Consider the following 13,966-nt stretch of genomic DNA (forward strand, 5'->3'; position numbering starts at 1 on the left):
ACTAGGTTATTTATAGTAAGTGCTTAGTAGAACTAGTTTACTTATAGTAAGTGCTTAACAGAACTAGTTTATTTATAGTAAGTGCTTAATAGAATTTGTTTATTTATAATAAGTGGTTAATATATTTTGTTTATGTAGAAATCAAGTATTTGCCCCTGCATCATCCCCGCAGTCGTCCCCTTAAGACCTCTAGGTGAGAATAGCCAAATGATAATGTGTTGTAAATGTCAATGATGAAAATCCTAGTGCTAGTTGCCATGTCATTGATGTCGATGATGATGCATTCTGAATATAGAGGATGCCTTGGTGTTCTTGTTTGCAATGTGCCTCCGAGTGGCCTAGTTTTGCCGGAATGTTGATTCATTTCTGTCCTGGCAAATTTCAGGCGCTCGATATGTCCTGTCTTTAGCAAAGGTCATGCAGAATTTTTTCATGAATTTTAGCATGACTTGTGCTACAATGTAGGGCATATCGAGTGCTTGTGATTTGCCAGAATGGGAATTCAATGATATTTCAGCAAAACGTAGGGCATTTTTTCTATGTCATTGCTCGATATATGGAACGAGTTGACTTTAGGTCTGTTTTGGCTCCTTGTGTGTCTTTCAGTGAGGGAGGGTGTCCACCATATATACATTTGAGAGAGGAAGAATGCCGACTGTTGTCGTGGGGGTCGCTTCTCCTTCTTCTCTTTGTGTTAGACCTTTGTTATGCACTAGGGGAAGAAGGAGTAGCGACCATCATCGACGGGCGAAAAATCGGTGAGGGAGTGTCCACCATATATGAGAGAAGAAGAATGTCGACTCTTGTCATGGGGGTCGCTTCTCCTTCTTTTCGTTGTGCTAGATATTTGTAATGCACTAGGGAAAGGAGGAGTAGCGACCATCACCGACGGTCGCAATATCAGAGAGGGAGTGCCCACCATATACATGAGATGAGAGTTTAGGAAGGAAGACTCGATAGACCTAAAGTCAACCCGTTGCATATTGAGTAATAGTGATCTGTGTGTTGAGTTTCCTGGTAGTTGCCTTCGATCGATTTTCAATTAATGTTTCAACTATGAACATAGGAAATGCCTGACGACGAAAGGGAATTCGTTATGTGCGAATACTACGAAGACGAGTGCGACCTGTGCGACGGGCCTCACCTAGTTAGTGGTAGGCGCTTCAACATCATGATGGATGAGGCCTTTGAAGTAGATATATTAAGTCACAACGACAAGTCTTTTTTCGTAATTAAGAATGACTTCTGCTTCTTTTGCTTCAACTTATAATTTTAATTTTTCCCAATTCTACTAGCGTATCCCCTGCCATGCAAGAATGTATATCTTGGATAAGATTGGTTTCAGTACTATGAAAAGTATGGAGGTAAAGAGAGTTCACTTGAGGACCGAGCATGGTTATACTTTTGCCGTAAAATTATACAATGCAGACACCTACTCCTATTTTGAATGCAAAAATTGGGGAGCACTATGCAAGGCTTATGTATTTGAGCCTAATATGTTTATCACCTTTGATATTCGTCCGGAAGATGAAATTGAAGGTAATATTGACATCTGGGTCAATGTGCATACGCCTCTAGTTCTACCATTATGTGAGTTTCTCAACCATATTTATTAAGTAATTTATATTGTTTATTTAAAAATAGTTGACAACTAATTTCTATTAACAGCTTATTTCCATTCAAGCAAACATGATCCTTGGTAGACAGCACCTACTACTGTCCTGGGGCTGAACTAGACTGTGAGGAGATAGGTCATTATGTTTCATGGCTTGAGGATCTTGATACTATCAAGACATGTTATTTTCCTGGCCTTCGAGATATTATTACTCAAAACATGCGACCACTAGTGTGTGTATTGAACTACAGTCACATCTATTTAGGAAAGATGGTAAGATTTTTATTATTTGTCCTCGGTGTATCTTTTGCATACATTATTTTTTAAGCTAAACTTCATTGCTAAGTATGTTACTATGATGTTCTTTAACAGGGACTCCCGATGATTGTTGTGTCTCGTTGGATCGAGGCTAAAGGTCGCATGACAATGGTTAGCTTACGACCAAGATATCATGCATTGCACATGAGTGCATTCATTACTTCTTGAAGTGAGCAAGTATTAATAGTCGAAGACTGGAGCAAAATTGTGAAGAATCGCAACAGAGAAGTACTAGGGGGCAGCAATCAGAAGCGCAACCCACAATTAGGAGACAGATTCATCTGCATGCTCCAATATGATGAAGCAGGAGTGCTACACATATTTTATGCTATTTTACCTGAGAGAGAGAGAGAGAGAGCAGGAGTGATTAGCTAGCTAGAATGAGTTTGGATATGATGATGTGCTAGACTATGAGTATGATGATTAAATAGCTAGTGTTGGTGGTAATAACTATGATGATTATTATTAGCTAGTGTTGGTGGTGATTAGATAGTTACACTATGATTATGATGATTAAATAGTGTTGGTGGTAATGACTATGATGATTATTAGCTAGTGTTGTTGGTGATGATATGATGCAAAAGTTTTTATATTAATATGATGATGATGTTGATCATGATTACCATTATGATTTATTATTATAATCATGATTAGTTATTATATCATTGATGGAAGAAACACGGATTAGATACATGTGAATGGATTAAAACTGACCAAAAGATGAATTAGTAGGATCGTCGTCCTAATTCAACTTTTGGTTCATCCAAATAAATCTAATTCATATTTTTTTCCTCACAATAATATATTAATTCATCATGAACATAATGATATAACAACCTCTTAATTAGTACTGTATTAAAATTTGTATATGGCGCATAAATACACTAAAAATAAAAAAATAAAAACAAAGTACTAGTAGCGCTGGACAGGAAGCACACTACTACTAGTTAGGTTAGCAGTAGTGCGGCTTTATTAAAAGCGCTGCAGCTATTAGCAGTAGCGCATTGCTCCAATGCTCGCTAGTGCTACCCATGTATAGCAGTAGCGTGGGCCAACCAACGCTACTGCTAACCTTTAGCTGTAGCGTCGTAGCAGTAGCGCGGTTACCCGCATTATTGCTAGGCCCAAAACCAGCGCTACTGCTAGGCTTTTCCCATGTAGTGAGGAGGTGGATGGTCTAGGGTTGAGGAACGTCGGCCGGCTTAAATAGCCGGATTTGGCCTCGGGCGGCAAGCCGGAGCGGCGTCACGCAGCGCTCCCACCGCGGCGACGAAAGAGGCGTCCGTCGAACCGCCAGGTTTTAGTCCTACGTGATGGACGCGCCCGAGCTCTTCAATATCCATTTCATATTTGGGCTAAATACGAGAGGTGCCGGTCAGCTAGGTGTTTGAGGCTGTTCGAGGGGCTGTCTATATCAAAAAATCATGACCGATCAGACTGGATGGTCCATTCGGACATATGAAACCGGTTTAGGGTGCGTAGACGCGGTTAGGAGCGCCCGAATAGGATACCCCAATGCTCCATCATCGATGAATGCAGCTCGCGAGGTACTGCACCAATGACGGTTTTTTCAGAGAAATACTACACTAATTTTTTGAATTTCTTTTGAGAAATATTGCACTAATGAGGTAGGTGTCATGGCACGACCACAATTCTAAGGATCTCTTTGATTCAAAGAATTTTTATAGGATCTTTGAAGGATTAAACTCCTTAGGATTTTTTTTTACGTTGATTGTTTGATTCGTAGGATTGAATCTTGTAGGATTTTTTCTAAGGATTCATTTGTACTATATTTTACAGGAATTCTAATATCCACTTCAATCTTTTGAAAGAAATTCTTTATTTTTTTTCATGACACAACCAAACAAATTCAAATTCTATAGCATCTAATGACATGCCATTCCAATTTTATGTTTTTCTATTTCTATGTTTTTGCAATCCTATAAATCAAAGAGACCTAAACCTAGGTTTAGCGCAGGCGGGCCACTTGAGATGTGAGTGAGCACAACATCTCGGCTAATAATAGTCAGAAAAGCACACACCGGGCGAGAGACTCGTGCTCTCATGACAGGAGGGCGCCGCGCGTAGGCACGAGTCCCTCGCACGTGTCGGCGTGCCGCCACGCGGAGCGCTACAGCCTCGCAGCCAGGACAGCAAGTCAAGTCAAGAACCCTGACATGCAAAGCAAGGAGCGTGGAGCCACCACGAAAAGCGAGGCTCGAGTGCCTTCCTTGTCAGGTCGGCCGCTCCGTCCCTGTGGAAGAACCCCCAGGATGCCGCCACGTACACGCCAAGCACCCGGTGCCATCGCCACCGGCCCACCACCGCGAGCATGCTTTTATAAAAGCCGTCTCACCCTGCTCGTCTCCTACTGATTCTTCGCGTCTCACGGCAGTCGGCCGAATAGAGCTTTGCTTCTCCCCGAGATCTCGTGCTTCCGCCCAAGGCGTAGGAAGGCACCCACGCACGGCGACTGGTGCGTTGAGCCGGGAAGGCGAGAATGGGCAAGTCATGGGCGCTCCTCACCCACCTCCACTCCGTCGCCGGGTACGTATCCTATCCTATCCTATCTACTTGCAGATCTATGGTGTTCGACTCTTTCCTGCGGGCGAGATGCCGAGTGTTGCCTGATATCCTCTTGCCTCTTCGTTTCCTTGCGCAGGCCGAGCATCACGCTGCTGTACCCTCTGTAAGTTGATCGATCGTTTGTGATGCTTTTTAGTACTGATGGGTGATCCTTGTGTTGGATGTGGCACTGACGGGTCTGTACTGTAGGTATGCGTCGGTGTGCGCCATGGAGAGCCCGTCCAAGGTGGACGACGAGCAGTGGCTGGCCTACTGGATCCTCTACTCCTTCATCACCCTCCTGGAGATGCTCGCCGAGCCCGTCCTCTACTGGTAACTTACCCAGCTACTGATTTCATTATTTTGTTGATGCCGGTGGATCTAATTATTTTGCTGATGCGTCCAGGATACCGGTGTGGTACCCGGTGAAGCTGCTGTTCGTGGCGTGGCTGGCGCTCCCGCAGTTCAAGGGCGCCTCCTTCATCTACGACAAGGTCGTCAGGGAGCAGCTCAGGAAGTACCGCGGCAGGAACAGCCACGCCGACGCCGACCACAAGGTGCACATACTCAAGGTAACCAAGGAATGTCAGTGCTCTCTGCCACGGAGGCCCGAGTTTCTTCTGTTTCTAATTGTTCCTTGTTGGGGAAAATGGAATTGCAGGCCGAGGCTGACCATGGTCATGTGCACTGAGGAGCATACAAGGGCCTGGGCACACTGGGAGATCCAGGAGCATAACCTACTGTTGTGCAGGACTGCGGAATCTTAACTATTAGGTGTATCTTGTATCTGTTGTAAGCACATCGAGAAGTATTAACACGACCACCCATGCGCTCGCCTAATAAATCAGGGCCGTCGTCTTTGATAATTTGACTTCCTGTCGCCGTGGTTTCAGATGTGGTTCTTTTTGTTGACCGAATCTCGTCAGAGTGCCACGAGCGCTCTGGTACTGCATTATACTCCCTTCATTCCATAGTGTAGTGCTTTCTTTATCCCCGTGCTTCAACTTTGACCGATTGCGGCGGGAGCAAAAATTATATCAGTGAATTCGTATTTGAAAGAAGTTTTTAGTTGTATAATTTTTTCTACCGTCGCAGTTGGTCTCGTTGATTAAATTTATAGTCAAAGTTGAACCTCGAAAAACGTAGGCGCACTATATTTTGGAATAGAGGGAGTAGCAGAAAGTTGATTCAGTTTAATACCGGATCGAAAACCTCACAAAGTGGCCATTTTACAAGGAAAACCTAGCTGAAAACCACACAAGCAACGAAGCCTCGTCGACCATAACAAGGCCACAATCGCAACAAACACACACCTGGCTGGCTCCGGAACCGCTGCTCCAACATCCCCCGCTCGCTCATATGCCTTGAAGCCTTGCTTCACGAGACGACCATCGGCAGACCACAAATGTTGTGCCAAACATCCGGGGCCGTCGCCCCGACTTCCCACAGACCACAAATATTGTGCCAAACATCCGGGGCCGCCGCCCCGACTTAATGCTAGACCAACCCCTCAGGCCGCGTCTGACCGGGCCGACGACCTCGCGACCTTGGCAGCACCAAGTCGCCACCCAAGCCATGCAGAGCTGCGAACCTATTCCATAATCTGTTGTTGCATCACCATCCGAGGCTGCCGCCTCTGGGTACTTCCATCGCCCGAAGCCAGTGCCCTGGCATCCATCGCCAACCCCTCAGGCCACGTCTGGTCGGGCCGACGACCTCGTGACCCTTGCAGCACCAAGTTGCCGCCCAAGCCATGTAGAGCCGTGAACCTACCCCATAGTTCGCCGTTGCATCGCCACCCGAGGCCTCCGCATCGGTGTACTTCATCGTTCGAAGTCGCTGTCCTGACATCCACCGCCTTAACCACGACGCAAACCTGCACAATATCTTCACGATGAGGCCTTCAGAAAGGGACACGGTGCTCAAGAACTCTAGCACTGATGGAGAAGGTGCAAGGCTGTTGCCCGGAGAGCAACACTTGTGTAATTGTGCAAGGAGCATTTCAGCCCACCACCAAACCCCATCTGTACGACTTAACGCAACAGAGCACCACGCCGTGCCATCCAACTCCTGCCACAACCACAACCACCTCACGCCCAAGTGCAAGACTTTCGCCCGGAGAGCATTTCAGCCAACCACCAAACCCCACCCGCATGACGCAACAGAGCACTGCGCCGTGCAATCACACCTTCGGCCACACGCCACAGCCACAACCACCTCAAGCCCAACCCTGTGTTATGCAACAAGCAGAAAATGAGCGCACCAGCACGGGGCGGAAGACCAATCTTCACAACCACAGTAGCACATACCTCGCCGCGCCGCCGTCCAAAACTGTGGCTCTCTGCCGCCACCATCGCCCCCCAGCCATGGCTCTCCGCCACCACCACAGCTCCTTCAGCCGAGGGATGAGACCCCAACACCTAGCCGCGGCTCTCCGCCGCCACTGCAGCTCCCTCAGCTGAGGGAGGAGACCCCAACACCCAGCGCGCCCAGCAGCCGTTGCATGCTGTCAGCGCCACTGACAACGGGGGCCCACGAGGCAGCGACGACCGCACCCACCAGGCTGCTATAAGACCCAAGCGGCCCAACCCAAGAGTTCACGGGCCAGAGTGGGCCAACTGAGGCGCCCAGCGGCTACTACTAAAGGCGACACACCCGAGAGGAAGGGCATCTAGTGGATCATGACAACAACGACTCCGCTCTTATCCCCTCCCCTTTCTCCTTCGCGACGAACCTTAGCTACCTCATTCTTGTAATCTCTCCTGTAATCGCCACTAAATCCTACCTTTGTGAGGAATTGCTGCTAGTAATCGAGATTTACCCTACCATATCATATCATCTGGTATCAGACACCAGCCCAAATCCCTTCCACTCCACTCTGGACCAGTTCGTCGAAACCCGTCGCGTGCGGCAAGCGCGTTCCCCGCTGACCGCCATGGATCGTCGATCCTGGCATTCCTCGACCGCCTCGACACCAACATGAAGGCCCAGTCCAAGGCAATCACGGAGATCCAGCTCTCAACGGCCAAGATCAACGAGCTCGTCGCATGGCGTCCCGATCTGGAGAAACGGGTCGCCGATGTCGGATCACGGGTTCCGGCAAAACCCTCGAGATTCGAACACTGGGGTGCGCGTGAAGGTTTTCTCCCTATCGATCCACGTCCTAACTCTCTAAGATCTCACAGACGAACTCGACGAACTCACAAGACAAAGAAACGAGATTTATACTGGTTCGGGCCACCATTGTGATGTAATACCCTACTCCAGTGTGGTGATGGTGGATTGCCTCTTGGGCTAATGATGAACAGTACAAGAGGAAGAACAGCCTCATGAGGTTGAGGTGTTCTTGTGCTTGGTGAACTTGTGTGAGTGAGATGCCTCTGAATGAGTTCTCCCTCTTCTCTCCCTCCGAATCCGTTCTCCTTATTGTGGTGGCTAGTTATGCTTATATAGGCCCTGGTCCTCTCCCCGAATATTGAGCGGGGAGGGAGCCAACAACGTCCAATTTGAAAGGGGACAACTAGTACAGCTTATCCTGACAAAAGTAGTCTTCTCCTGCAAAAGACTCTGGTGGTGACGCCGTCTTGGACTTCATGGTGACCTCCGTCTTGCCATCCTGCTGGTCTTGGTCTCGTTGCATCGATATGAAAACCTTTCCTTAATGCCTTAGTACACCGCGCCTGCGCTTGCCCCCTTGGCACCAAAGAGGAAACAAGGACGCTGCGCGCGCTGGCGCCCGCCTGGCACCCGCCTGGTCTCGATCGTCATGGCTCACGTCATGAGGACCTCGCGAGGTTTGCCTTGCCTTGATCTCTCCGCCCCTCGCGAGCCTGCCTGGCAAGGCCGCTCCTGAGGAGGTCTTATGTCGTCCGCCTCGCGAGGCTTGGCCCCTTGCGAGGGTCTTGAATACCTCGTCGATGAAGATGAGTCGTACGGACCCGCTAGCTCGGCCATGCCGTGGACCGCGGGCAGGCAAGTCTGGGGACCCTCATTCCCAGAACGCCGACAGTAGTCCCGGGCCCAAGGCGCGCTCGGGCTTGGCTTCGAGGCGAAGCCAAGGGTCAAGCACGGAGCGCCGCGGTCCCCAAAAGCCTATGGCCTCTGTTGACGCGTGGCGGTTGATTGGACGTGAGTGTCTCCGCTTCCCCACACTGCCTCGGCAACTGCCCGATTTGACAAGTCCCTGCGACAAGCAACAATTCACCCCGTGTTCCATGTTTCACTCCTCCCGTAAGCTCTCCTCCCTGGTACGACTGCTAAAACTCACCTTCCACACTGCTTGGATGACCTCGCTATCCCAGAAGCTGTTCTTCAGACCCGCTGGCGTAAGTACAAAAACGGCGTCCGTGAACAAGTGAAGATACAATGGTCAGCTTCTTCCAATCTGGGCATCACTTGGGAAGATAAAAGCAAGCTTGATGGCCCGGTTCCCGCATGCGGAGGCTTGGGGGCAAGCCTCTTCCCAAGGAGGAGGGGATGTCAGCGCCCCCGGCAATGGGGACCCACAAGGCAGCGACGAACGCACCCACCAGGCTGCTACAAGACCCACTCGACCTAAGCGTCCCAACCCAAGAGTCTACGGGCTGGAGTGGGCCAACTGAGGCGCCCAACAGCTACTACTAAAGGCGACGCACCCGAGAGGAAGGGCATCCAGTGGATCACGGCAACGGCGGCTCGGCTCTTATCCCCTCCCCTTTCTCCTCCACGACGAACCCTAGCTACCTCATTCTTGTAATCTCTCCTGTAATCGCCACTAAATCCTACCTCCGTGAGGAATTGCTGCTAGTAATCGAGATTTACCCTACCATATCCTATCACATGCCGCAGTGTCGTCACTGCAACACGCCAGGGGGCCCCCACCGCCAGATCCGGACGCCAGGCGTCAGATCGAGGCGGTCGACCTTAGCATCGCCCTGTACACCCTTAGCAGAGAGTAGGAAGGAGCAGTGCCACCACCTTGCTCGAGGCCGCTGCCCCGGTCTGCCTACGTCGGCGAGAGCACCCGCCGCCGCCCAGTCGCAACTAGGAGTGGAGCTCCATCCAGGACCGAAGATGCACGCCACATGACAAGGAGGCCCCCTCGCCGCTGTCCGCCAAGCAGGCTTTGCCCGTCGGCATCCCCCAGCGGTGGCAAGGGAGCGAGGAAGGAGCGGGGAGTGGGGACGGCGGCGGCTTGGTTATGCCCGTGCCGTCCCCCAGGAGCGACGCAAGCACATGTTGATCTTTAGAGCAAGAGTCAATTATACCAACGGTGCTTGAACTTGGCGCAAAAAGTCACTTTAGTGCTAAAACTTATGTTGTACATTGAACCGGTGCAACAACTTGGCTTAGGCGTGCAAATACGGTGCAAAATTCAGCTGAATACGCCCACATGGCTGACTAGGCACCGACAGCGTGGCGTGAGTCCACCGTCAGCGACCCAATGTTGGAGACTTGTGGCCCGCTTCTTTGCGAAAACACCCTCAACATTTTTCTACTTACAAAAAAGCTCGTGACTTGGGATTTTTTTTGCAGGGATTGGGTAAAAATAAGTAATTGTCTCAACATCCTACATACGTTATATGAGAAAAACAAATTGGTAAACCGCGGACTCGGACTGAGGACCTGTTGGTACAGGGCGTGAGCAAAGCCACGCCAGCCTGGGGAATTTGTTGTCCCATATGAATACATCTCTTTTATACCATTTTCGTTAAAGAATGTAAATTAAGATTTTTGATACAAGTTAAAAAAGATGGCTTAGGGACTCGAACTAGTGACCAGATAAAAACCGGGCTTTCTCGTGACAAGGAAACTTCTGAGGGTATTTTCGCAAATTAACAGGGCACACGCCATGCATCTTCCTTCCTGACAGCGGGCCCTATGTCACGTTGGCATGCCTAGTCAGCCATGCAACGTATTCAACTATGATTTGCACCGTATTTGCATAAAGAAGCCAAGTTGTTGTACCGATTCAATGTACACCACGAGTTTTGATATTAAAGTGATTTTTCACACCAAGTTCAAGCACCGATGGTGTAATTGACTCTTAGAGCAACTTGAGCCTATAGATCAATCGCAGATGTGGTTTTAACATGCCTCATCTTGGACGTATGTCTCAAAACATGGTAGTACCTCTACACCTTTATGCGTCAAGTGGTGATCTTGTATAACTGCATACTCTTGCTTTACAATTTACATGGTAGAATTCTTTATTTGCGTCAGTATAGCCTACCGTATCTCAACAACCTCTAGGTCGAAATAATGGTGAGGGCTTTGATAAATCATTCTTCTCTTGGATCTTTGTTCCAAAAAGCTTGGGAGTTCTTTTTTTGCATCTTGTGGCCGAATATGTAGGATATTTAGAATGTCAAATATCTCCTAAATAGGTCAATATCTGTGGAACGTGCAGAAATAATGAATTATCATAACATAATGACGGTAGTGGCACAAAACATTAAAAAAGAACTCGGGCGACAGTGACTAGCCGCTGTCACTTTTATTTTAGTTAAGAAGAAACAACCCAAGCACACACACTAGAAAGCAGGGTAGCGGCACTAGACATGAAAAATTAAACAAAGGGTGAAATGTAAAGAAAATAATAGTTGCATACATATGTGAAATTGTGCGACACAATAATACAATGGGCTTAATACAAATTTTCCATCAAGCATCTACATTTTGACCATGTTCCATGATGTGTTCGTTACTCCTCATTTCAGTCGAATTTCTTTAAGAAACTGATTATATGGGCACTAATTTCTTCTGGTTTTTCTTCATTTATGAAATGCCCGACATCTTTCATTACCACCACATCGTCCAGTAATGGAACAAACTTCTTGAGGCCACCTTTGTTAACAAAATCATGTGCGCCTGCAACATGGTATGACAAGTCCACATCACCAACTATAAACTTGGTTGGTACCTTTATCTCAGCTCCGGTCCATGGCGACGTGAGTTCCCATGTCCTAAACATAGACCAATTATGGTTGTTAGACCAAAACATCGTGTGTCCAACTGTCCTAGCAATCCTTCTCTACAAACATACATATGTTTGGGAAATCTATGGTAATTACATTTATACATTGTTGGTTTTATAAGACAAGATCACAAACATTGCTGAAGAACAGGAAAACTGAAGTCTTGGACAGGTAAATTCAATATGGAAAAAATGTTAAGCTTGGAATCATATTTTAAGTTTGGGTATTCATATTTAGGTTACGGTGATAGTTAAAGCACACTAATCATCGGATAAAAATATCTAAAAAAATAAGGAGTCAGAGAAGTAGCTTAATTACTTGTTCAGGGCACGGTAGTAGTTCAATGCCCCAGTGAAGCCAGACTTGTCAAACTGACTCGCGTAGTATTTGATGTCCTCCTCCGTGATCCAGCTCGGCAAGGGCACCTCATCATCTGGTGAGCCCCAGCCGCTCTTGGGGATAAACAGAGGGCCAGGAGTTCGATAAGTGAAAAACTTTCTTAGCACCAGCTCCGTGCCGAGCCGTGCGAATTCTGCTTCAATTGCCCCAGGCTCCTGCAAATTAGCACTAGCTCACTCATGTTTTTCTTCACATGCAACAACAAGAACAGTGTATGTGAACTGGAAGGAAATGGCTTTAGTTATGGCCGGCCACACTGGAGCAGATGCTGATACCAGACGTGGGTTTCAAACAGTTCTTTACTTGGTCGCGAAACTAGAGGAGCATCAAGCAGTCTTGAGCAATAGTAGATGGGTGGGGAACAAAATAATCAAACCTAACTTGAGAACCAATGCCTTCATCACTCCCCGGTGATTGGAACCAAACTTATATACGGAAAAAACAACATTTGTTAGCAGCCAGTCACGTGGCCTGTCTTGCAAAAATCGCTAGGTCTTTATAGTTTGTCCCAGACTTTTTTGTTGTTTGACTCTACGTTCTAAACAACCTTACAGAGGATCCACACACAAAAAAAAAGAGAGAGAAAAACCTTACAGAGGAACAGAGAAATGTAAGAATTTGATACCTAACTTAACATGTTGAATTGAATCCTATGCGGAAATAAAAAATACATTATTATAAAATTTATAATAGACGTCGTCTTCTTGCATCATAGGGAAACAATTCCTTTCTTGAAGGATTAGGTGCATTACATCGTTATGAATTTTCGTACACGAAACATTTCCTTTGAAATTGTATGCAAAGGAGATCATAGGAAAAAAATCCTATGATTTTCAACCTTGCAAACCGAAAAACTCTGCAGTAAAGAAAATCTAAAATTCATCCGCAATTTCTTTGAACTAAAGAAGGGCTTGACGGTTTTCTAGCATGTAAAATGTTTATCTGTAATAGACCCAATTGTTAACAAACTTCTGCGAGAAGTGCTACATGGCTTCAGGTTTGGTCGGCACAAGGACTGTAACCTGTGGTAGCACAACAATGAACAATTTTTTTTTCTAAATGTTTGTTCATAGTTTTCATGGTTATCCATCGGGCATCGAGAGTTTTACATGGCATCTATACATACCTGGATACGGCAGATGTAGTACTCGTCCCCGTACAGAGCCTTCAAGCCGTCGACGGGCTTCCTCGCGGGGCTCCGGGGACTGAAGGGCACGCTGAGGGCGACGAGCGCCTTCACCCTGTCCGGCCGGAACAGGCACAGGCTCCACGCAATCATGGCGCCCCAGTCGTGCGCCACGACGAACACCTGCTTCTCGCCGAGCGAATCAATCAGAGCAACAAGGTCGCCGACGACGTGCAGCGCCGTGTACTGGTCCGGCCCGCCGGGGGGCGCGTCGGAGCCGCCGTAGCCGCGCATGTCGGGCGCGACGGCGCGGTAGCCCGCGGCGGCCAGCGCGCGCATCTGGTGGCGCCAGGTGTACCACACCTCCGGGAACCCGTGCAGCAGCAGCGCGACCGGCGCGCCGGCCGGGCCGGCCTCCGCCACGTGGAGGCGCACGCCGTTGGTCTCGACGCTGCGGTGCGTGATGGCGCCGTCGGAGTCCATCTCTTGGTCGGCGGCGCGCGGCGAGGACGGCGGCGGGAGCACGCAGGAGCAGCAGCTGGCGCAGAGCTCGCTGAGGCAGGCCCTGATCATGGATGTGAAAGCACGCGACGGGACGGACCGCACTATAAGGTGTGCGCGTGTGGGTGGGGCGCAGGGGTATAGTCGTTGTGAGGGCGGCCTGACGAGCGAGGTGCGGTTTGGAATCGTGTTCCGCATGGCACCGCTGTACGCCAACGTGTAGCATTATTGCTCTACGACGTACGATAGTTTGGCTGTCGGTCCGTGGATTTTGGTAATCCTTTGCACATGCATTAGTAGTACGACAATACTCTGCCAGTTGTGTTGTGCATTTTATAGTAGGGTGTGAAATTCTTAACTGCCCTCATTAGCAATGGACAGCTGTGAAGCACCCAGCTTTTTGGTCATACAGCTTTGGCAGAGTATTATGATAGTATAGTGACAAGAACAGACAGACCAAACATAATCAAAAGAAAGACTTGAGAC

The 13,966-nt window shown here is 48.4% G+C and overlaps 2 protein-coding genes across 2 annotated transcripts; one reads left to right on the top strand and one right to left on the bottom strand.

The window, feature by feature from the left end:
* Window positions 1-4,293: 4,293 nt before the first annotated feature.
* Window positions 4,294-5,364, top strand: LOC125521563 (protein HVA22). The gene is made up of 5 exons (XM_048686628.1): window positions 4,294-4,480; window positions 4,596-4,622; window positions 4,709-4,831; window positions 4,905-5,070; window positions 5,160-5,364. Exons 1-5 carry the CDS (start codon window positions 4,434-4,436, stop codon window positions 5,187-5,189), a joined length of 393 nt encoding a protein of 130 aa, XP_048542585.1. The 5' UTR covers window positions 4,294-4,433; the 3' UTR covers window positions 5,190-5,364.
* Window positions 5,365-11,064: 5,700 nt separating this feature from the next.
* LOC125522770 (epoxide hydrolase A-like) lies at window positions 11,065-13,693 on the bottom strand. Its single transcript, XM_048687804.1, has 3 exons — window positions 12,980-13,693; window positions 11,773-12,008; window positions 11,065-11,442 (listed from the first exon to the last, which is right to left on the bottom strand). Exons 1-3 carry the CDS (start codon window positions 13,676-13,678, stop codon window positions 11,193-11,195), a joined length of 1,185 nt encoding a protein of 394 aa, XP_048543761.1. The 5' UTR covers window positions 13,679-13,693; the 3' UTR covers window positions 11,065-11,192.
* Between the last annotated feature and the right edge of the window lie 273 nt (window positions 13,694-13,966).

Source organism: Triticum urartu, chromosome 7 (assembly GCF_003073215.2).
Source record: "Triticum urartu cultivar G1812 chromosome 7, Tu2.1, whole genome shotgun sequence".
Classification (NCBI taxonomy): Eukaryota; Viridiplantae; Streptophyta; class Magnoliopsida; order Poales; family Poaceae; genus Triticum; species Triticum urartu.

Coding starts and splice junctions, on each gene's coding strand:
- LOC125521563 (XM_048686628.1), top strand. CDS start 4,434: ATGGGCAAGTCATGGGCGCTCCTCACCCACCTCCACTCCGTCGCCGG. Junction 4,481..4,595: donor CACCTCCACTCCGTCGCCGG/GTACGTATCCTA, acceptor TTCCTTGCGCAG/GCCGAGCATCACGCTGCTGT. Junction 4,623..4,708: donor ATCACGCTGCTGTACCCTCT/GTAAGTTGATCG, acceptor TCTGTACTGTAG/GTATGCGTCGGTGTGCGCCA.
- LOC125522770 (XM_048687804.1), bottom strand. CDS start 13,678: ATGCGGAACACGATTCCAAACCGCACCTCGCTCGTCAGGCCGCCCTCA. Junction 12,009..12,979: donor ACTACATCTGCCGTATCCAG/GTATGTATAGAT, acceptor GCTAATTTGCAG/GAGCCTGGGGCAATTGAAGC. Junction 11,443..11,772: donor TACTACCGTGCCCTGAACAA/GTAATTAAGCTA, acceptor GTCTATGTTTAG/GACATGGGAACTCACGTCGC.